Genomic DNA, 24,354 nt, shown 5'->3' on the forward strand with positions numbered 1-24,354 from the left:
GCTTCATTTTGGGATGTGTTTATGACATTTTGAATGCCGTGTTTCATTTTGAAGGACATATGAGGCATTTTGTATTTTGTGTGAGGAATTTTGGGAATTGTGTGTAGAGTTTTGAAAAAAGGAGACATAATGAAAACGTGTGTAAGCAGTTGTAAAAAACTGTAAAACTCAATAAACTCAAAGATTACAGTACATACAGACGGAGGTGCATCACATTTAAACTAACACCATGAATGCGTTCACAAGACAGTGTTGCTAATTTTTACAATTTGTAACTCGTGTTGAGAAACCATTTTTTGTGTGTTGATTTTCTTTTAATATTATTATATTAATATTTTGTGTATTCATAATATTCATCTGTTACTTGGTGATCTGTTTTTTGTGTGTTATTAACCTGACTACATAGTATTTTTCCCAGCAGGGACAATTGACCCTGCGCTAAGCCACGCCCCAAATACACGGCTGTCCAATCACAGTGCAGTAAAGGACTCGCTATAACTGAGGTCCGACACACTCCTTTGACTCTAATACAAAAAGAGTCGTTTTCTAGCTTTTTTTGGCTGTATTTTTCTGAGATATGGTCAAAGCTGTTCCTGGGGCACTTGTAATAGTTATAGTCGCTACCCAGAGAGGTCGATAGGAGAAGTACAATTTATTCTCTTGTTCTGATTCTGAGTGTGATTCCATTGCTTTACTTAAAAAAATCTTTTTGCAGTGTTAATCCAGAGTTAAAGCCAGAAAGTACCGATTAACATGCAAATATAGATAAGCATCAGGTGCAGTCTTCAGGTGGAAAGAGCCTCCTACACATGTCACCTCTTGTTACACTGCCCCACCTCAAGCTTACAAACTGTGGGTGTAGCCTGGATGTCTGTCCCTGGATGAGATACGGGCCTGTGTTTTCAGTGCAGAAGACAGCTGGCTTTGTGAGCAGCAGAGTCAAGCTGTGCAGTATTGATAAAGCTAAGCGCCTCTTTTCCCCCTCTGTCATGTAATGTGTTTTTGTTCTCCTGAGACTAGATGTGGTTGGTCGGCGTACCTCTCACTGTGCCACCAACCGTCTGTAATCCCATCACTCTACTCCCCCCATCGGCTGTGAGACATTCACACTCCTCCATCACGAGAAGAATTTGAAAAGGAGGATGCTTTCATCAGCTCCTCATGAGATCTGTGCCCCCTTGACTAATTTTTATCAGCATTCATAGTCAAATACATAAAACTGTAGCTGCAGTCCGTCGTTCTGCTACCCCACTACTTTAAAGTCTTAATCTTCAACTCCCTCATTTGTAATTACTCCTACTGAACTGAGCAGCTGACAGAATATAACTTCTCTAAATTCAAGCAAAGCCAGGCCTTTCCACTTCTAGCCAAACTGCTAGACGTTAATCTTTTAACCAAGATTTATTTTCTGACATTACAGCTCACAATTTATCCTAGTTAGGGTTATTGGAGGGGAAAGATGTGCGCGCTGCCAGGGCCCTGATATCCCCTTAGCAGGGTTTTGTTTTGGAAGGGTGATGGTGATTTGTAGTGCTGTGCGAGTCTGGCTTTACAGGCAGACTGTGTACCGGCCAAAGAAGGAATAATGTGTGGACTGGGAGATCTGTTATTTCCTCGGGTTGCTGTGGTGCTGGCTCTTCCTTTGTTAAAACCGGCCTGAGACCAAATTGATATGCAATCAGCCCCCCTGCTGCCACATTCAGCTCCTATCACTGAAATAGGCTCCTGTTCCGTCGGTGGAGAGTTCACTCCTTTGCATGTGCTGGAAGGGAGCAGTCACACTTTGTGGCAGGGATCAAGAGGAAGAGTGAGAGGAGAGGTAGTGCCACACACTAGTTAAACTTTTATATGCCTAGACACACTTTTATATTTGATGGCAGGTTACATTTCTGTAAATCCACTCTCTCAAACTGTCATATGTTACACACAATCCAGCTTGACTATTTTCGCATTAGCATAGGCGTCCATCCATTAAAAAAATTCTGCTGTTGCAACGTTACTCTGCGTAGCTCCCCTGTTAAGTCCCACTTTGAGTTTTAACTCCACTGGATGTAATCACAAAGGTGTGAGCCTGTAATCCTGCTGTTTCATCTCCTCATTAAGCCCTAACACTGCTATTATTAATTCACTATGTCAGTTTATGGTAACGCTTTCTATTGGGGGTCTTTTATTTAGTCCTCTGGCTTTGAATTATTCATTCTTGAGACAGTTGATGTGCATGTGCGGGTGGTCTGTTGATTTGTTGATCGGCATCAGAAGGTCTTGCTCTGTAACGCTGACAAATCCTTTTTCAGTTTCTGTGCTGGCAGGTTCCCATTTTCTTCTCAACACTAGGGAACAGGAGACAGTTTGCCATCTTCCCATCATTTGTGACATGTCCTCCCTCTGTCCTCTGCCCGTTGTTTGTGTGGCTCTGAGAGCAACAGTGGCGTTAATGTGGTATTAATTAAATGATTGTAATTGGACTCAATGAAGTGCTTTCCTCAGGCTTGCTCATTCCCAGCACAATGAAAAGAGGAGGGGAAGAAGAGCTGACACTGCGATCACTGACTTTATCAAATCTGAGCTTATCTGAAACTGTGAAATCACACGGTTGCCAGGGGAAGATGGAGGGTTGGGGTGAGGTAATAGAGCAGTAGATGTAGTTTCTGAGTTACTGAATGATGTGCTGTCTCAAAGTGCTGCGCTCACATTTTCCTCTTCTGCCCCCCCTTCTTTCCTGGTTCTGATCTAGTTCGGGAGAACAGAGGTGATAGACAACACGCTAAACCCGGACTTTGTCAGGAAGTACATCCTGGACTACTTCTTTGAGGAGAAGCAGAACCTGCGCTTTGACGTGTGAGTTATTCCATTTGATCAGGTCCTCTGAGGACACACACTAAGGTGTGTGTGTGTTTCAGATGTGCCGCCCTTTTCTAACCCAGTCCTCCAACCACAGGCTTAACATATTCTCCCTCATTCACTCTCCGTCTTCTCCTATCTATCTCTTCATCCCTTCCTTCCTGCCTCTCATTTTCTCTCGTGGAGTCACTCTTCTTCTCCCTTCCCTTCCTTGCCACCAGCTCGACTCTCTCCTGAGGAATTATTCATTGGTGCGGCCTCTCAGTAGTCATTCGTTGAAGGGAGATTGGTATAAGGGTGATAAATATTTCATATAAAGTTTTATCCTTAATCTCCCTGCTGCTAAGCAAAGCAAATGTCTAAAAACCAAGTCCCATAAAACTCACAGACTCAAAGACGCCCCGCCCCACCTTCGCCCCCCTCTTTTCACATATTTCTCCCTTCCTCTCCTTGAAAAGGCCAGACTAGTGAGAGGGTCAGGGAGGTGCGGTTTCATTTTGAGATCTCAGAGAACAGAGTTTGGATTTTCTCCACTCTCCCCCCTCCTTAAGGAGCACGGAAATATGCTTTAAAAAATCTGTCCCTTTTTTCTTCTTCAAGCGTGAAGTCCCTGGTGGACTATCCAGGACAGAGCTGTAGGTCTCTGAGGATTTTTAGACACTTAACGAATTCATCTGGCGTGCTATCATGATACAACTCTGGAGCAGGAAAGGAGGGAATGCATCCCCTCACAATTAGTGTTACTCATTTACATCATCTCTTTTATCACAGAGGTGGGAGCCAGGGCATACTGAGATTTAATTACTTTTACATTAAGTTTGAATGGCAGATGCTTAAAACTTTCTCTGCATTGGTAGACTGTTTGAATACGATCCCCCAGGCAAGTACTGAAATTACATTCATAAACTATAGAATGACTTCCTTAATTAACTGTCACATTATTGCTTACACTTTTTTTTCTTTGGCCATTCCCTTTAGCTACCTCACTGACCCAGGTGTGTGATTGACAGGCAGAAAATGTCCACGCTGCAGCCAGTATTCTTTTATGAGAGTCTATAATAATTTGTAATGTGTTAGGATTTTTCCCATCTTCACCTCTGTGATTTGTGGGTTCTTTGTGATTCCAGGTATGATATTGATTCTAAAAGTCCAGATCTGGCAAAGCATGTAAGTGAAGAACGTGGCATGTGTGTCGTGGTATCCTAAAATTAATCTGAATTGTTATCAGTGCATGTCTCTAATTTTGAGGCTTTATGCAAACCAGCGTTAATGGGATCTAAAATGCTCAAATATATTAAGGAATAATGAGTGAATTATGCTTCATCTGCCACAATTGTTTATTTTTCTTTACCTTCCACCTGCTTCACTTTGTAAAATTAAGTTTTTTATTCCTCTTGAGCTGTAATAATCAGAGTCCCATTTGCATCTGGCATAGCCCTCATTACTTCTTTTTTTTAATGAGAAATGAAGCATTGCGCATCATTATCAAAGCTATTCAACATATTTCCCTGTGTGCTCGGTAGTGTTTGCAATTTAGATGTTCATTTCAAGCACAGTTTATCCGAACAATATAAATTTATTTATATATATTTAAATGGCAGTTTTGTCTGAAAGGGACAGGACTTTATTGCAGAACGTACATTGAGGTAAATAACTCATTCAGGTGAATGTATGTTAGTGTCATAATTTATGCTGAAAGCTTTGATAAATAAACAACTCATATTATATAGACATAAAGGATATATTTGCAGCACTTGGTTTGCATACTGCCAAGATTTTCATCATTAGTTACTCCTCTATCATTGTCATGCTTTTATTGTTGTGTTTTTGCGTTGCATTGCATGCTCTGGAACTGTTTCTAGTGTGAAACTCTTTCTTGCTTTTATTCTCTCGTGCTCTTTCACTTTCCTTTTCACTTCCTCTGCTCTTTCATCGTCTGCTTTTGCTTCTTCTTTCTTGCACTTGGTTGATGACAGTCTGGTATTTGAGTCGTGTGCCTTCTGTTCCATGATATGCTCTGTTGTGTCACTGCTGCTGCCTGGTCTCTCTTTTCCTCCTCCTCCTTCTCCACCCTGGAAGGCAACCGACCTTAACGTACGTGTCTGCCTCAGACGACCTAATTTATAACTGTACAATGCTTATAACGATGCTTAACTCCTCACCGACTCTCCTTGTTATCCCCCGTGATCCACCCGAACGCCCCCAATCCTTTGCCCCAACCTACGTCTCTCTCCATCCCACTTTATGCTCCCCCCCCCATGGCAGGACTTCCTGGGACAGGTCTACTGTACACTGGGAGAGATTGTGGGCTCACCGGCCAGTCGCCTGGAGAAACCTCTAGGGTGAGTGTTCATTTTACCGTGTTCACTTTCTGTTTTTGCACAATCGTGTGGCAGGAATATGAGCCACTCAGCTGGGAAGTGGTTTTCCTTTACTTACCCTCTCAAGCAGACAAATAGAACTTTTTAACTTTGCAAAGACGAGTTCTCAGATATTATCAGATAATGAAAACTCATTGCCCCCTCTCAGCCTATTCAAATGTAACATGGTTCTCCTGCTGGATTTCCAGCAAAGATGAGGCGGTGATGAATATGTCTACCTTCTAGAGCCATCTGTATTGTACATTACACTGCAAGATTAGACCCATGTGCTTGGATGGGAATGGGTAATTGAACACGAGCGGGGGCTTCCTCAATGCAATTACTGTCATTAAGGAGGCGATCTAGCACAGAGAGTGGATTGAAGTCAGCGTGAGACACATGGCACTATCAACTCCTCCTCAACGTAAATTGGGAAATATCATGTCCTGAAGACATTGGCACCCACGGACGTGTGCGTGGCTCTTTGAGTTCCGTGTGTCATTCTGCGAATGAGAAGGAGGGTTTGACAAACTACGAAGCTTTTGTTTGTGTCTGAGACTATGAAGTGCCGTGTGTATGCCTCTGTGTGAAGTATGAGGCGATGCTGTTCCCTGCAGTGAGGGGGGGGGGGGGGGGGGAGAAACAAGGCTTTGGTGTCGACCGTGAACTCTGCCAGGGACTGGTGGCGGTGGATTACAGAGCTCGGTGCCCTTCAGTGCTGAATAAGAGGATGAGCAGGATCAAGAGGCAGTGTTCACCAGTGTGCTGTAAACTACGTTTCACACCCAACATCAGAGACAGGCAGGAGGCTCAGGAGCCCCCCAGAGATATAGGACAAAAGTATTGATTCTGCAGCTTCAGCGAGGCACCTTGATCTCCGCTGACACTCTGCACTGATGCAACACCCAATTTATCTGCAGCAGAGGGTGATGATGATGATAGGTTGGCAGTACAGACCACAGTATAAAAACTGAAGAAATGAGCCCTCATAAAAATATTAACTTGTGTTGCTATTAACTGTCTCAGCAGCTTTTATGCGACGGAGTAGCAATTCAGAAACACAGGGAAAGTATAGGTTTAGTTTGATTCTCGGTTCCTGATGACATTCAGTTACCCTTTTATTCAGCCCTGTCCATTTTCAATAGCTAAACAATATTCATGGGTGTTTGAATGGAGCTTTCCTCCCATCCTGTGATAGAAGATAGCTGAGATGTTGCTTAATGGCTAAGTGCTCTATTTCCTTTTCCTGTCATGCATCCTGATGTGACAGTGCCTCTCTGGACCTGAGCTTTGAGGAACGGCTCCCACAGGGGCTGAGGGAATCTGTTAGCCATGCTTAAACAAGCCCTCCCAAGGCACACTGCATCCAATGACCTGCTTAAGAAGCACCCATTTCCCTATTTTCCACACTTCATCTCTCATTTATTCTCCCTCCTTCCATCCACCCATCCATTCTTTTTTTTCCTAGATTGACCCCCTTTCTCCTCATTGTGTTTTCGCTTTCTTTTTGTTCCCCCAAATCTCTCCCCGTCTCTCATTTTGCTCCAGAATTCGCTCCATCCAGCACACACACACAAATGTGTACTACCATACTTCTGAGAGCATTTTACTGACTTATCCTTGTCTTACAAAGCTCAGCGGTTTCAAATGAAGGAGAGAAGAAGTGTTGCTTTGGAAGAGACGGTCTTTTTCGTCTTTTTACTCGTAGGAGCTACACAGACATCCAATATACCGAACGATTCATCTCTTCAATATGAAGAGAAAGAGCCCACTTACAGCCCTGTAGGATGTTCTTTGTTCTTAAGTTGTGGAGATGTAAAGCATGGGAGTGCTTTTGGTCACAGGAATGTTGATCAGTATTTCAATGTTTTGGAAGCTTTATGTTATTTGGAACGTGGTTGTATGGACAGAAATAGTGTTTTTAAGAAAAATCCCAATAAAAGCGAACATATAAACAGTAAATATGGCCAAAACATGGACATTCGCCTGGTATATTTTTGAAAAATTGTGTAATAACTGTTGTATAGTAGATTCTTTTCATCAAATTTACAGTAACAGTTGTATTCCAGGTGTATTCGAAGACATTCAGTTGCATTATAATCAGCTGGGTGATGGTTTTGATCGTGATATTGCTATTAAAATATAGATTTTATACCAGGTGAGGATGATAATATCATAATTTCCTTTATTGCATCTCCATTTACTCTTTAATAGAAAAATAAGAATAGGAAATAGGATGTAGTGTTTGTGTTTAAGAGGCTAGTCTTACAATAACACTAAGCAAATCCGCTACGCTCCTCCCAAACCCAGAAATTAGCTGTCATAATTCAGACTTTCACCTTAAGCCCTTAATTGTTTATTTTTACTGTTTTTAAAGACACTGTATTGGTACCAATGTTTTGTTCCCAGAAGGGTGGTGGGTCCACACATTTTAGTATATACAGACTGTGTCCCCTCACGATGTTGCAAATACATAGCTCCGACAAAATACATGTCTCCTACAAAATAAAGTTACACATTATACTAAAATTTGCTTTTTCAAATATATTTCGGAGGAAATGTAGTTGCTGTGTTGATCATGTATTTATTATTATTTTTTGCCTAAACCAGGATGAGTGAAGTTCTTTTTTTCCTCACCATTTTAACCTTTATTGACAGATTGCAGTGACAGTCAGGAGGGATGACACCCAACAAAGGTCCCTGGCTGGAATCAAATCAGGGACATTGTGTTTATATGGTATATGTCTTACATAACTACTAGGCTACCAGGACGCCCCCAAGTGTGAAGTTCTTATATCTTAAATCATAAGGAAGTGGTTGGGGTAGATAGTTGGGCTTGCAAAGCACAGAGTATTGACCCCGGAGACCAGGATTTATGTCCTTCCACGTAACGTACCATGTATTGATTAGTAAACACATAATCCAAGCAGCATTACATTGCCTACAAAATGTATATGCCAGTGTGAGTTAGTCTTATACAAATGTATGTTTTATGAAACTAGTTTGAAGATCATGTTGCCTCAAATTCACTCCCTGCACTCATACCTTAACATTAATCATAACCACTACATACTTCATCCCAAGCCTAACTCAGCCCTTTAGACTTTAACAAGTCTTAATAAAGGCAAGTCTTAACCCCAAAATAAATTATTTACTTTGTGAGAACTGAATTATGGGGTGAATGTTGAGGTGTATGTGCACTAAGTAAGTAGTCATCCTGTTGCGGGATTCCTTGTTCCATTCTGATGACTACATTGTGCACACACACACTCATACGCTCTGCCCCTTTCATGTAAGCAGAAACCTGCTATACACGCTTGGCTCAATAATGTACCTTAATCATTTGTATGCACTGTGCACATGGGGACAAACGTAATGTTCTGGCATTCGATTCAGAGCAAATTCCACAGACTTATTTGTCGTGGGGTATGGCTTTTCCTACATCCCTTTCTTTATTAAGATTTATTTATTTACAGAAACGTGTACCAGTGGAGGGAATGTGAGCTATGAAGCACTGAATTGACACGGTGGTTCAAATCCATTCTGTTTAAAACCTGGTTTTGATGAGAGGCATGAATCAAAGATATTGGAAGCTGAGGAAATACAAAGCTAAATGATTGACTGATGCAGGTGAATGGCATCTTGTACTGAAAAACACGTCTCATGGCTTTGATTATGTGTATAGCCTGTGGGAAGGCATCGTAATATGCTTGTGTAGGTAACATAATAATAGAGTTCATTATACAAATGGCAGTAACCTTTTCTGTTGGTATAGTAAATTATACCACACACTAGAGCATTTGAATGCAGCACAACATTAGCATGTTAAACCCATTAGCCTACTGTGACTGTGACCTCCTGCTGTACGCTTGAAGCAGGCAATGAACCATAAGCAAAACTGCAATAACTGCTGTGGGTGTGCTGGCTGCACCCATGGGAGCCAAGGGAGGAAAGGGATGCGTAGAAAAATATAGAAAATAATTTATAAAAAGTGAATTGCATGCTGAATTCAATAAATTGAGAGCCGTAACTCACATGAAAGGCTCATTTGAACTGTATCCCACGAGTGGGAACCAAACCATCATTAAAACGAATAACCTTGTATTTCAGTTGTCTCTACAACACTTCATATAGAGAGGTAACTGAGTAGGATGTTTAGGAATATATTTACGCAAAAGCAAGGATGTGTCTTTCACTTTTTAGTAAGAGGTCAGCTACTGTCTGTAGTTGCAGTTATGAGAAAATTTATATGAAGATGAAGTAAAATGAATGCTTGAATGTGCTTTGGATGTGGAGGTACCATGGAAGTTTGATATAAGCCATAAGCCATAGACTCTGCCATACTCCTAGTTGTTTTAGCTTACTCCATCCAGAGCCATGTAGAGAGTTGCATCATCGCTGTTCAATTTCAATTTAAGTGGTTATATTGGCATGGCTGCATACAATGCAACATTACCAAAGCATATTAATACAAACTGTACAATCATAATACACAAATAAACAATAAACAGTTCTCAATAATAGACACTCTCTCCAATGGAGCTCTCTACATGGCTCTGGGTTGCTCCTAAATTCAGCTCTGGCAAACCAATCATTGCTGATTGGTGTAATCGGTGCGCCAGTGCAGGACTGTCACCACAGACACCAGATTTAAAAACGCTGGTATTCTGCGAATACAGAGAGATTTACCTGGCATTGTGTGAACTCGTTTGGCAAGGGCTTGAATGTAACAGGCTTTTACCATGTGAAAGTACCAAACTGCAGTTTTAAGCCTTCGCCATAAATTGTTGAAATGTGTCTTACATAGTTCACCAGAGCCTGCACCCAGTGGTACTTTAAATGCAAAACTTCAAAGTCAAAGGCTAAGCCAAAGTTAGATTTAAGTGAGCCCAGGGGTGGAACTAAACAATTAAACAATAAAAACAGAAGATGAAAGTGTAGTTAAGCTGATCCATTATCTCTTGGATTTCTACTTGTTTTGATAAAGATCTGATTTGATTAAAAAAATGCTAGATTTGATAAAAGCAGAGCCAATATTTGATTAAAATCACAAGAAGCTTGATTTTATAGGCATCTTTGCTGTTAATCACTTGTTTTCTCTGATGTGGGAATTTATGGCTTAATATGTGCAGTGGCCAATGTGTCACAGGCCACGTTAATATCAAATGTGCTTTCTGATAGTTACACCTGCATTAAATAATCGCTATCAAGAAATATATTTGCCGGTCCCACCTCTTTTTGTTCATCTGCTTTATTGATGCTGAAAAGCGCCAACATCAATAAAGCAGCAGAAAGTCTTTAGAGAATAGTAAACAAAAAGTCCATTTCACACTGTTGGCGCAAAGCGGAGCTCCAAATGGCTCCAAACTGGGTCTGTCACATTCAGCTGTGTGACGAGGCCTCCGGGAACAGAAGTCAAAACAATCAACACTGACTTTTCAAGATTAAGCTTTGATTGACACATTGGCCCTTGCACATGATAAATGATGACTGCTTACACCAGCGCAGGCGTCAATTGATAAACAGTGAACAGGGTGATAAATGATAATGTTTTTAAACTCTGCCCTCCGCCCTCTCTTCCAAATATGGACATTTCTACTTCCAAAAAGCTAAGATGGCGCTGGCCAATATGCCAGATTTGAGTCTTAAAATAGGTGGCTTTGTCCAATTTTTATATACAGTCTGGTTAAAACCATTGACTGAATAAAAAGATGAATGATATGACAGCTCCCCAAAAGTAAAGGCAAAACATCCTGATCGCCCCCTGGTGGCTGGCTACAATATAAGTCACAACCCCCACACACTCCATGTTAGTGGATGGGACATGGGCCAAACTAAAAAATCAAAGTCAAATACATTCTCAAAGATGGTTTCTGTTATTTTAGGTAGTTGTTATCACGCTTATGTATATTCAAATGTTCATTTTTTGGTTAAGTTTGGTTTTAATTATTTATTTGATGCTAGTTATAGGACTGATGAAATACAATAGTACAAGAGTTTTTAAGACAGCTGTTTTTACATACCCTTGGACCCAACACAATCAGAATTAATAACCACCATTACATAAAAAGGTTAAGTAATCTTTGCAATGTCATTCTTACAAGATGTCGAACCACTGTGTCAAGTAGCAGAGCTGTATGACTCAGAAAACTTGAGGCTTCACTTGCCTCATCTCAACTTCAGCGACTCACAGTTCTTTTAAAGTTGTTGGTTAATGTAGTTGGTTGACTTGAGGCTACACAGCGGCGGTTCCTCTGAGATGAAAACGAAAACATGCTGCAGTTTTAAATAATGAGTGGGAGTGAAAGAAGTTCATTTTGTGGTGAATTTGAAAATCCTTAATCTAAGTGCTACAGATACTGTACATGGAGAGAGGGAAGCAGGTACTGCGTTTCTTTGCCCATTTAGCCCCATGTTTGCCTAAATTATTTAACTGGGAGGTGAAGTGTTTTAGACGGCTTACAGTAATCAGCATCCTCTGCCTCGGGACATCACACACAATTAGAGCATTCTGCTGGCTCACTAAACTCCAATTGGAGCTCTAAGGCTGAACGCTAACAAGGGTCCCTCTCTAATAATGTGTATTGCTGCTTAGGTGTGGAAAACCCATTCTGGGCTGATTGTACAAGAACCTATTTTGTCCCATGAAACAGGGATTTATTTGGTTTCCATAAGAGGCAAGAAGCCACCCTTCTCAGCAGTGCAGCTCTTGTAGTAAACCTTCTGTAGTTTTTTCACATGGCCTTCCCACATTCAGTTGAATTGCTCTGTTTATGACTCTTCAAGGTCTTTTGCGTCACACAAATCTAAATCTTTCTGCCATGAAAAGAGCAGAGTTCATTTTATAAATACTTTCGTTGTTAGGTCTTGGTTTTTAAAGCTCTGTAGATAATAAGGCAATAGATTTTTGTCTTCACACTAATAATGGAGGCCTCGGGTCCAAGAGCAGGCAAGGGCAATGGAGGTTTTTACTCTTCAGATAAGCTTAGCTGATTTGTTTTGCACTCAGAGCTGACAGTGTTCATTTCTGTTATGGCCACGTAGTATCATCTGCTGGAAAGGTGAGAAAACACCATGAAAGCCTCTTAACGAGTGCTCTGCTGCCCCAGTTTAACACTCCCATGTTGTTAATCTATTCATCAGATGAAAATGATATGTCGGCGCACAGATTGCTATCTATAGTCAGCAGTAACCACTACAGAAATGGTCAGGGTGACCCAGTGTAACATGACATGAATTCTATTACTCTATGCCCAGCACCAGGTTAAGAGGCTAAAGGTGCCGTGGCCTTGTGACACAGCGGGGATAAGGGAGAGGAAAATCAGCTGTGATTTGATGTCAAGCACCCACAGTGGGAAAGTGTGACAAAATACGATTTACATCATGTGTGGAATAACAAAGAGAATTGGGCATCTCTTTTGGCCTCTGATAGAGAGGGATGTTCTGTTCTTGCCGGGGGGGGATTGAAAAGGCCTCGTTCTGTCCTCCAGAGAACGTTTTTTTCTTGTTGGCATGAGGAAACACAGTGAAGGAAGTGAAGTCGCTGTCATAACTTTGATTAGTTTTTCCCTTTGGACTGAGAAAGAAAGTTTCTTTCTGATTCATAACATTTCCTAATCCACTCTTTTTCCGTCAAAACAAGCAATTTTCAGCTTGCAGGTGGTTGATGAATGCCTCATTTATTTAGAATCACAATATATCCAACGTTGTTATAGTGATTAAAGCCTTTGCCATAATTTATGTAATCAATCTGCCAACAACAGTCTTATTACATCATTACCCACTTATAAAGTGGAATACATTTAAAATTTAATTGTATTTCATATTTAGTGTTTATAATTAGCCAACACACAAAAGTGAACAGAATTCCCATAAATTACAGGCGCTAAATGCGTTTAAAGCAACATTATGTAAGATGTGTAAGTCGCCAACCTAGCCAAACATCAAGCAAGTCTGACAACACAAGACACAGCAATTACTTACAATTACTTACTAGTATAACTGTGTATGCAGAAAGATTGCCAGCATTTCTCTTGCAGTCTTTTATTTTACAAAGCTCTCGCCAACATCCGGGAACTTGCTCGACCACCGTTACCCGGCTCCGGCTCGACACCAGCGCCGTTCTCCACCAACAGCAGCATAATTTTGCTTGAAACTTGGGTGGCAGGCTAGCCAACAAAGCTAGACAGCAACTGACGCACAAGCACTTACAGTAATGTTACCAGAGTTTGAGTACCTAGTAAGTTTGGTAAAATCAAACTCGAGATTTCTAGCTAGTGGCTAAACATCTGTCTGTGGCTGATTTCGACAACTTTGCTAACACAGGGAAACATTAAGCAAGTGTAACAACACAAGACACAGCAAGCCAGCTAATAAGTTATTACTTACTATTCCAACATTAAGAATTTGTTAATGTGTTGGTTTGCCATAATGCAATCGGGATATCAATCCTACATAGTGAAAGCTCCTCTGGCCTATTACAAGGATCATATTAAGATAAAAATACTACATAATGTTACTTTAAGTCATTGTGGTTGTGATAAGGGTCATTATGTATCACTGGGAGACCTGAGGTATTCAGTGAATAGCACCCAATAGATACACAACATGTCTGCAACAAAAGGGACAGCATGTTGGCAACAATGCTTTTTTATGCCTTGTGCCTTTTTTTCACTAGTAAAAAAAAACAAAACAAGCACATTCTTTACTATCGGGTGTTTTGTACCGTATATCCATCTGACATTTTCTGCACCACATTTCTTGGCCTATTTACTTGCTTTGTGCTCATTCTAACAAAGCTTCAAAGAGCTTAGCACAGGTTGCCTGTAGCTACCTGTTTTAAACACAAACACCAGCTCCTCTCTCGGCACCAACTCTCCTTTCCCCCTCTCTGAGAACTACAGTTTATGTGTTCTGTCAGGTGTTGAATTAGCCAGTGCACTTTTCATCCTCTTTTTTTAATCCTGGAGAGGTGAGGGATTTTGGATGCTTATCGGTGTATGAAGATCAAGAGGATTGGGGGTATAATCCCATTTGAACCCACATAGAGTTTTAGCAACCTTGTCTAATTCTGTTCAACTATGTTCTGCCCACTGGCCCAAACGTTTACAGTGGCACAAAGCCAGATTATCTGTCTACGCTCCATCTCTGTTGGTCTCAACTCAAAGCAGTTAGATTTATTCATTTACTCCTATCCCCATGTCAATCAGAGATTTTCTTTGGGTTGACTAACCTGGGCAAGCTTACTGAAATCATTCTTTTGTGCAGTGAAAGCTATCCTATTTCTTGTCTTATTGCACTCCACCTTCCCAGATGATATGTTTTAATTTGCTTATCCCTAGGTATGAAATTGCAAAGTAACAATCTTCTTTGCATGAAAACACTGCAGTCACTTCGTAGGAAAATATGTAGACCCACCCTGCAACAGCTGCAGTGTGAAAAAAGATCTTCTTCTTGGGCTCTCACTCATATTATTGAGCAGATAACCCTCCCCCACTCTCATATGCGTGACACGACACGTTGCAGCGTTGTTAAATATCAAGACCATTCCTCATCCTAATGACCTAATGTGAACAGCATCAACAATTGCTTCTTTCTCCCTTTTCGGACTTTAATCTCACCAACCTCCTTCCACCCCACCTCCGCGCTGATAGGTAATGGCGAATATAGGCATTGTGAATCACCATTTCACGACAGTAACTGCCTGTAGATGGGAAATTATAGGGGCCATACATTGAGCCTGAATATCCATAATATAGTAGGTCATGCACAATGATCTGCAATGCTTGTTTTTTTGAGGAATAAATGATATTCCCTTGAGAAAGAGATAGACCCAGTATTCTTATTGGTATTCTGCAAGAACTGCAGTATCAGAAACTTTGGCCAAGTAATTGTAGTGATGCTGAAATATTCTGCTTGATCTCTTTCCATTCAGTTGATCAAACAGGGGATCTGTCAGGACAGCTGCGGCTAACTCTCTGTGTCAGTATGAGCTAGGAGCATGACAGCACCTCTTCCTTCCATTTCTTTCTGTGTAAAGAAAGCCACTCTGCAACAAGGCCCTGTTTCATTTCTGTCTCTGTGTGCTTTCTTCATGATGTTTTGTTTGATCCTCTGGGTTTCTGTTGAAGAGGAGAAACAGCAGAGGAGGTAGCCTCACTGACATGAAGCTAAAGATGAGGCCCGCTTGGGTTTTCAGGCAGCACCGATACACATCATGGACTGGCATTGGATTGGTCAGGACCATATGGCACAGTGTCTGCTGAGTGCCAAAGGAAGCCTGCAAGTGACGAAAGGAATTAAAAATAATTGTGTTAAGTCATAGCTACTTAGCATGTGATTCCTGCCAGAAGCCTTAATGCCTATTATATCCAATTAATCATTCCCTGGAAGCACACAAGCCACGGATGATAACAGGCTGTCATCTGTGTTCCCTGAAAAGACCACCTCATCAAAACTCAATTCAACTGTCAGCACTTTAATTGCTGAATTTAGTTGTTATTAATTCTTTGCTATTGTTACTCTTAACTGTAAGGTGCATTATATCTTAAAGAAAGTAAGTAATATAATTGCACAAGTGCTTAAATTTCTATTCAAGTAAACGTAAGGTTGTTAATGCACTCAGCCTGAGAAACCTACCTCAAGCCTGTTTGGAGATGGGAACGTCCCGCAGCCTTAACAAAATTTATAACCAATTTTTAACCAATCATATGTCAATCACATGAAATTAAAATGTTCTTCTATTTTACTTTGTTGATAGGCACCACGAAGTTTCAAAGCACCTAACAAAACTTTATTCAACTAGTAGATTCATCTAACGACTAATTTATTTATGATTATTCTTAAGATTATTTTATAATACTTGATTAATATAACAATTAATTTATCCAAAAGTAAATATAAAAACCTTGCCTATTAATAATTCAAAGTTTTATTCAGTCATAATCCTAAAAAAGAGACATTAAAGACACTAGAATAATCATAAGAGTGTCATTTTTAAAAATGTGTCTAATTTCCATATCACTGCTGTGATATGATAATAATAATAACAGACACTACTTGTCAGATCAGAAAAATACTGAACATCAAATTAAAAAGGATTGCTATGATACATTAATTTATGATTGATTAATTTAAACACTGTATGTCAGCCCTTTCCCTGAACTGGAGAGTCTGTATTTTTACTGAAATACATTACTTACAACTTAAAATGGTTATGACATGGATTTACTTCATCACTGGGGTAATATGCAGTAAGATAATCATTGGCAAATAAATAAAAATAACTTAGACAATTTACAGACTGCAACAACAACTGTAATGTTAGTTAGACCACAGGTGTAACGTTACCTTACCCTGACAACAGCGAAGCAGAAATTACTTTTAACTTGTATGAGGAAACATTTAGAAAATCAATTTTAAGTGACTACTACAGAATCACGTTCATTTTGTTGATAACACTAGTATTTTGTGCTTGTCTGTGGACAAAAGTAAACGCGGTTCTGTCTTGCTGCCATCTTGACAAAGCGCTTCGAGTTGATTTACAAAGCTCACAGAGCGCCACGCTGTCCCTGTCTAAAATACTTCCAAACTTTAGATGGTCAAAGGCGAGGTTTCTTAGCTGCAGCTTGTTCTCCAGGGGAATTCCTGCTTTTGACCGGGTGCAGTGACCAGCTGATGCACGTTATGCAAATCGATGTATTTTCAAAATCGAAGAAATTACACTTGTTACAACTCGCTACAATGTAAAGTAGTGAGTGTACAACTTGTATAACAGTGTAAATTTGCTGTCCCCTCAAAATAAAACATCACAAAGCCATTAATGTCTAAACCGCTGGCAACAAAAGTGAGTACACCCCTATGTGAAAATGTCCAAATTGGGCCCAATTGGCAATTTTCCCTCCCCGGTGTCATGTGACTCGTTAGTGTTATAAGGTCTCAGGTGTGAATGGAGAGCATATGTGTTAAATTTGGTGTTATCTCTCTCACATTCCCTCATACTGCTCACTGGAAGTTCAACATGGCACCTCATGGCAAAGAACTCTCTGAGGATCTGAAAAAAAGAATGGTTGCTCTACATAAAGATGGCCTAGGCCATAAGAAGATTGCCAAGACCCTGAAACTGAGTTGCACCACGGTGGCCAAGACCATACAGCGGTTAAACAGGACAGGTTCCACTCTCAGCATCATATCCAGAGATTGTCTTTGGGAAATAGACGTATGAGTGCTGCCAGCATTGTTGCAGAGGTTGAAGGGGTGGGGGGTCAGCCGGTCAGTGCTCAGACCAAACGCCGCACACTGCATCAAATTGGTCTGCATGGCTGTTGTCCCAGAAGGAAGCCTATTCTAAAGATGATGCACAAGAAAACTTGCAAACAGTTTGTTGAAGACAAGCAGACTAAGGACAAGGAGTACTGGAACCATGTCCTGTGGTCAGATGAGACCAAGATAAACTTATTTGGGTCAGATGGTGTCAAGCGTGTGTGGCGGCAACCAGGTGAGGAGTACAAAGACAAGTGTGTCTTGCCTACAGTCTCGCATGGTGGTGGGAGTGTCATGGTCTGGGGCTGCATGAGTGCTGCCGGCACTGGGGAGCTACAGTTCATTGAGGGAACCATGAATGTAAACATGTACATGTACATACATTCACCAGCTCCGTGATGTTGTCATGGAGGAGTGGAAGAGGACTCCAGTGGCAACCTGTGAAGCTCTGGTGAACTCCATGCCCAAGAGGGTTAAGGCAGTGCTGGAAAATAATGGTGGCCACAAAATATTGACACTTTGGGCCCAATTTGGACATTTTCACTTAGGGGTGTACTCACTTGTTGCCAGCTGTTTAGACATTAATGGCTGTGTGATGTGTTGTTTTGAGGGTACAGCAAATTTACACAGTTATACAAGTTGTAGACTCACTACTTTACATTGTAGCAAAGTGTCATTTCCACAGCGTTGTCACATGAAAAGATATAATCAAATATTTACACAAATGTGAGGGTGTACTCACTTTTGTGAGATACTGTACTTGACCTTACATACATACATTGCATACAAATCTAATCCATGTTTCAGTCCTTTGTTGTTTGACATAATTTGAGACCCTGTGGCACAGGATGAAAGTGTTGAAATGTACAATATACCAATGCTTTTGCTATTCTTACTGCCTTCCCAGTAGTGTGGCTAAGGAGCATGGCAAGCTGCCAGTGTTGACATTATTGAAGAAAGTTCAAGTTGTATCCAAAATGGAAAGGGATCCTCCTCTGGGCTAAATTAATTTGCTTAGTAAATTGCTGTATGCCTGTTGGACTAATACTCATTGTGTTAAAGTGGAACTTTTTGCCTGACTGTAGGAGTAGAGCTAAGGTCAAGGTGTACTTGGAACTTCTGTAATAGCCTCTGAGTGCAGAGTGAACAGTAATGTAGACTCAAGCAGTCGCACGGCTTGAGTCTACACTGTTCTTCAGTGGTGTTAAGCACCAAATGTCAGCTGATATTAACACATGTTCCATTCTGTTTTTGCTTCTGTGTTTCAAACGCAACTTTGCAGTAACTATTAAAATTACATCTGGTGATGTGAACCTCAGTTAAACTTTCACCAACTTATAATTAACTAGAAGAGTGCACAAGAGTACATATCTCCGCCAGGCCTGGTATCATCAAACACCATATGAATAACACACCGTCATGTCTTAAGTCATTTTGCATGTAATCACAATGCCTGTTTTGCTATTTAAGTGTCATTTCATGCCATTTAGTCTCTACTGACTTATTTTGTGCAGACAGTGTGTTATTTAATAGATGAATGTTAGAGAGAAAATCAACATAATGTATTCAACTTAAGTCAACTGACGTAACTAATGTATTTATCTTCTAGTGTGGCCAGCAGATATTTGGGACAAGGTTCCACTTCTATGCGTCAGTCATTGTCTCAGAACCATTTGGCTATTGTCTGAAGACGATTTGAATGCAGATACATCTTTAAAAAGATTGATTAAAAGCTAAAGAGAGATGGAGAGATTGCATTTCGGCCATTTGATTGGTTGGTTTGGTAGCATCACATTTCCTCCAAGCCCCCAGGAAGTGCTCCGTGCTTTAAAGCCAATTTCACTAGTGGCCAACCAGCGGCTATAAAACAGTAGTACATTTATTTTTGTCACAACCTCTGCGAAAATTTTTCACCGTCAGTACTTGATCCATTTGGTCCAATAACATTTGGAAAGTCTAGAGTCCATGAATATTATTTTCATTGGTGGGGGGGGAGTTAGCTGGCTCAGCTGACAGTGGAACATAGAAAGCACACCTCTAACTAGCGTTTTGTCGGTGTAATTGCAGAGACGCAGACACCAATGCACAAGTGTAAATGCTCACGATGTTGTATACTTGACGCAGAAGAATAAATTGGCTTTATGTGACAAAGTTGTGGCAAAATACAGAAAAAAAGACTAAAAACATATTGTATACATGTCTTTCATGATGTAACCTGATACATCGATGCTGTCACATCGTTTTGTTGACATGAGATGGTTAGCTGGGGATTGCCTGTTTGCTAAACATAACAAAATACCCTTATGGTGTTTGACTGTTATGTGAATATTCAAATGCTTGAGTAGCAGCAGAATCAGTGGAAATAAATATGACACATTTTACATGACCAACTGATTAAAGCCTGTCCGTTCCTTAGAGCAGTTACACTGTAGGCCTTGTTCACAGCAGATAGTGCAGCAAAGAGGACCACAGCAGCACATTTCACATAATTTCATCATCAAAGCGTTTTCCCACTAAGAAACCCTCAGCGAATGAGTGCTGAGGCCTCTTGATGCAGGACACTTCATATCAGCAGCAGTCACATTTCACTACAGAAGCTGTTAGAACCAGCAGAAAATATGTCAATCTGGGCAATAAAAAGGAACTCATGTGCCTCAGACAGGAACCGTATTTATCCATTCAGTGCTTGGTTGCTCTTCAAGTTAACTAGTCTTTGCCAGAGAAAATGCTGCACTCAATAATGCATGCCTAATTTAAAAGCCCATTGCCCTTTTGGTACCAGCTCTCGTCTCAGCAGCAGAGATTTGAGCAGGGTGGTGCATCTTAACTTGTCTGGAGCTGATATTTTACCAATCACTGGATCTCATTTTAGTCAGTTTAAAAGGAGTATTGGTCATTACCGTCAACCAATTGCTGTATGTTCAGCCATTGTAGGTTTGTGCTTTAGATCATTTTTGTCTTCTGCCATTGTCAGAGACTGCCTACCATTTAGCAGTATGGAATCCAGCGTAACTGCCAGTCAGATCAGCTGTCACAGCTTGATGAGGATCTGCAGCAAGACTGACCTTCTAATGATTGGCATCCTGCTAAGGCCACAGCAGGACTCCTGTGTAATTTCCTTCTTTATCCAAAAAGATGACAGGAGTGTCAGCAGCTGGAGTGTTGCTGCATGATTGGAAAGTAGATATTCTGTCTTGCTCTGGGTCGGATGGAATGGGCTCTCTGCCTTCTCCTCACAGCTTCAGTGGATGCATAGTGGGCGAGACTGGATATCGAAATAAATCTCATTTTGTTCCGCTTCAGAAAATACAGCCAAATAACATTTAGGACAAACTCTGGAGCAAAGTTGTCTGTATTTTTGTTTTGCGCCGGATTGGCAAGCTTCTGAAGAGGTGATGCATTGAAACACAGACACGCAGGGAACCTCTTGTGTGCTATGACACGTCTTGATCATCTGCTGAAGCGGGAATCAGCAGTAAACAAGTGCAGACTTTCAGAGCTTTAAAGTCTCAATGTGGTGCTGGCAAACAGGGATCAGATGAGTTTTCTGTTTCAGCTGTTTTATTCCACATTGTACTAAAACCCTCAAGAGTCAGTATTTATAACTTATTTTGATTCAGTCTACAGCGGTGAAACTAAATTTTGTGCTCATTAGAGTTGTCAGACTGTCACTCTAATGCCACTTTGCCCTTCTGTAATGGATTATTGTATTAAAGCTGTAATTTCTATGTAAAAAAACCCCACATTATCAGCCTGAAATGTAAAGTGTGAAAGCAGAAAAAGTCTTATGAATGTTAATCGTTCTAATTATTATTATTTAAGTGTCCGGTATGCTCTCTTGTGGAAATGGCATACAGGAGGTGAGAACACTGTGGAGTCTCGCTCAGATTCAGAACAGTTCAGCTGCAGCTCCGGTTGATTTAAATGAAGGCCGTATTACAGAAAGTTCCTATCTTAAGTCTTAAGTTAAGATAGGAAGATTAGATTTTCCCCAATTTGGTATTACAGAAGCAAATCCTAACTAACTTTAGGAATCCTATCTTATCTTACTTCATCCTGTCTTATCTCAGGTTAGGAAATCCTAAATACTCAATCCAACATCGGTTATCAACTTTTATGTATACCTAGCAACCAATGCCACTTTTCTCATCACGCGAGCTAAAGGCTTTTAATCGTTTTGCGGTAGTTTTGTTAATGAAACAAACTATCATTGAACTTAAAATCAGATGACTTAGAGGTGTTGGTAACCTCCTTCGAGTAATCCAAATTCACGTAATGCTTAACTCTGGCGATTACAGAGAGTGAGTGGGCTAAAATAGCGGACCCAGTCACTGTTGCATATTCGGCATCCATTGATGCTGTTAAAAAGGAAAATAAGTCCATTTACAAGTGATACGAAGAGAAAGGCAGCTGTTGTGTCCAGAGAGCAGAGGAAAACCAGTGCGGGCTCCTCCTGTGCTCCCTCACTGATCCTGGCAGAAACCCATACTCTTCTCTGGAAAGTTAATAATGAAGGTAAAAATAATAGGTTGCTGGCTAATGTCATCATGTTTTTTATGTATTTCTTGACTTTAACGATCTCCTTCTATCAAAATCTTGCATTAGGATACTTTTGTTACATCAAGCCTTCAGATTATGTTATGAGACATTATCTAGCGTTACATCGCCTACAGCCTTTCTATTGTCATCAAACACATCGGTAGAATCAATAAGTTCCCGCCTGTTGACATTTTTTTGATTTTGTAAAAGCAATAAAAGAGCAGCTTAAACGAGTTAGCAAACACTACCTGGTGGACAAATAAAGTTAGGACAGCTTAACAGTTATCCTAAAGTTAGCAGAGTTTATTTAAGATTTACGACACTGTTAATCTGTAATGGCCTTATTGCCGTGGTTACCAAGCAGTTAGGATAGGATCTTCCGATTAGGAAGTTTCTGTAATATGAACCCCACGATAAGCCCAAGATAACTAGACTCACCAACGTTGGTTAAGAAATTTAGATAAGAGGTATATGCAGTTTGTGGGCTACATTGCATGACTTGTGGGTATTGCAAAATTTAATAGTGTTTCTCAATGCCATTTAAAGCAATATTATGTAAGATTTGGTGTTTTTTTGCCCCTACAGTTTCCCTAGAGTGTAAACCACTGCTGTTGTAAATGCATTTGTTATGATTTGCATGTCAAAAACTTTGCTAACAGAGCCAAACATTAAGCTAGTGCAACAACACAAGACATAGCAAGCCAGCTAATAAGTTATTACTTACTAGTCCAAGAGCAAGAAGGCCAGCTCGGCATCTGTCCTGCAAACTTTCAGGACTTTTAGCTTAAGCCACTGAGTAAAAGCCAGTCCGATATCAACTCTTGCCCACTCTTACCCGGTCTGTCTCTTTGTAGCCATGACGCCATTCACCTTATTACAAGTCAGTGTTAACATCAAAATCATGATTTAGAAGCTATTATCTTAAGATAAAATTACTACATAATGTTGCCTTAATCCACAAACCTTCACATTTATTGAATGGATGGTCGTGCTGTGAACAATTGTTGTTGTAAGAGTGAATAAAATGTGTTTGTTTTCACAGTGGCATACCTGGGAAGAAATGTGGGACCATCATCTTGTCCGCTGAGGAGCTGGGAAACTGCAGAGTAAGTCTAAAAAGTTTTAACCAGTATCTTTTTTAATTTGATTATACTGTAGGTTTCATAATAAATGTTTTGCAATGTCCTCTGATCTATTTTGAAATGGGCCCTTTAACAACAGCACATTAGAGCTTAATTAAACATATTTACTTTATTCGATAGATTATGGCATGTCACTGTGAAATTGTATGTGACACACTGTGGGGAAATGGTGATGTATGGTAACACAATGCATGTATAGCAATGTTCACAAGCCTGCTGAAGTGAAGTGGCTGTTTAATAGCCTTGAATTCAGTAAGATATATTATATCATCACCGTCCAACTAAACCAACAGGATATGCCATGCCACCATGCAATTGTGTTTGTCATTGGGAAATTGTGTACACAGTGAATATGCTGTGAGTTTGAATGGCTTTTTAATGAGCCTGGCATCATTCCAATCACTAAAACAGGCATTTCCTTCTATGGGTGGTGTGTTAATCTATGAGTCGGCATTAATAACCTCTGTCCACTAATGCCCATTGGCTTTCTCGCCACACTGCTAAATGAAGATAGTAAATAATCACATTATACTGCTGCCAGCCAAGCAGGAGAAAGAAGCAAGACTTATCGGCCAGTACAACTGGCCTCCCTCTGAGGCTATTAAGAAAGCCACTGAGCTGCAACTATTGTTTAAATGTTTTACAATATCCTAATGCATGTAAGCATCTAATTATTCAAAGCTCTGTAACTCCCAGTCATACATGTTGAGTAAGAAGCACCTGGTTTAACAGTAGTTGTGCTTGATTTTTTTTTTTTACTAATAGCGTCATTAATTTCCTGACAACTAAACAGTTTTAGAGGGCGACAGATAAGCCATGCTGATAATAAAACTGTCATGATAACCATTACTGATTTGTTCGTTGCTGGATTGAAGTGTCACTGCTCACAATCATTCGAGGGCTTCTGTGAGTCATCAGATGCACTTAATCTGCGATGGTAGGAGTAAGCATAATCATTGCAAAGCACCACTTCAAGAAGCGGTTTTGTAATATAAATGCAAATGATCATTACTGGCACAAATGACCATTTCCTTTCTCCCAGACTCAATTAGAGAGACACTGGCTTGACATGTCACTCCAGACCTGCCCTGTTTACACAGAATTTGACCCTGATTGGAAATACCTCAGGTTTGAGTAAAGAACAGGAGACTGAGAGAAATGGCATATTATTGTTAGTCTGTAGGCCCTGCTGTCAGTACAAGTCCCACACC

General features: G+C 40.5%; 1 protein-coding gene across 3 annotated transcripts in view; it reads left to right on the top strand.

Moving 5' to 3' along the window:
• The window catches only part of cpne5a (copine Va), a 76,601-nt gene that overhangs the window by 15,424 nt on the left and 36,823 nt on the right, over window positions 1–24,354 (top strand). The window contains exons 4-8 of one of the 3 annotated variants that reach the window (XM_046057036.1): window positions 2,735–2,838; window positions 3,969–4,008; window positions 4,921–4,935; window positions 5,107–5,183; window positions 23,044–23,107. In XM_046057036.1, the coding sequence (XP_045912992.1) occupies window positions 2,735–2,838; window positions 3,969–4,008; window positions 4,921–4,935; window positions 5,107–5,183; window positions 23,044–23,107 (300 nt within the window). Of the gene's footprint in view, window positions 1–2,734; window positions 2,839–3,968; window positions 4,009–4,920; window positions 4,936–5,106; window positions 5,184–21,754; window positions 21,978–23,043; window positions 23,108–24,354 lie in introns of those variants that run through there. The other 2 variants (XM_046057037.1, XM_046057038.1) reach the window with 2 other exon arrangements.

This window comes from Micropterus dolomieu, linkage group LG08 (assembly GCF_021292245.1).
Source record: "Micropterus dolomieu isolate WLL.071019.BEF.003 ecotype Adirondacks linkage group LG08, ASM2129224v1, whole genome shotgun sequence".
Classification (NCBI taxonomy): Eukaryota; Metazoa; Chordata; class Actinopteri; order Centrarchiformes; family Centrarchidae; genus Micropterus; species Micropterus dolomieu.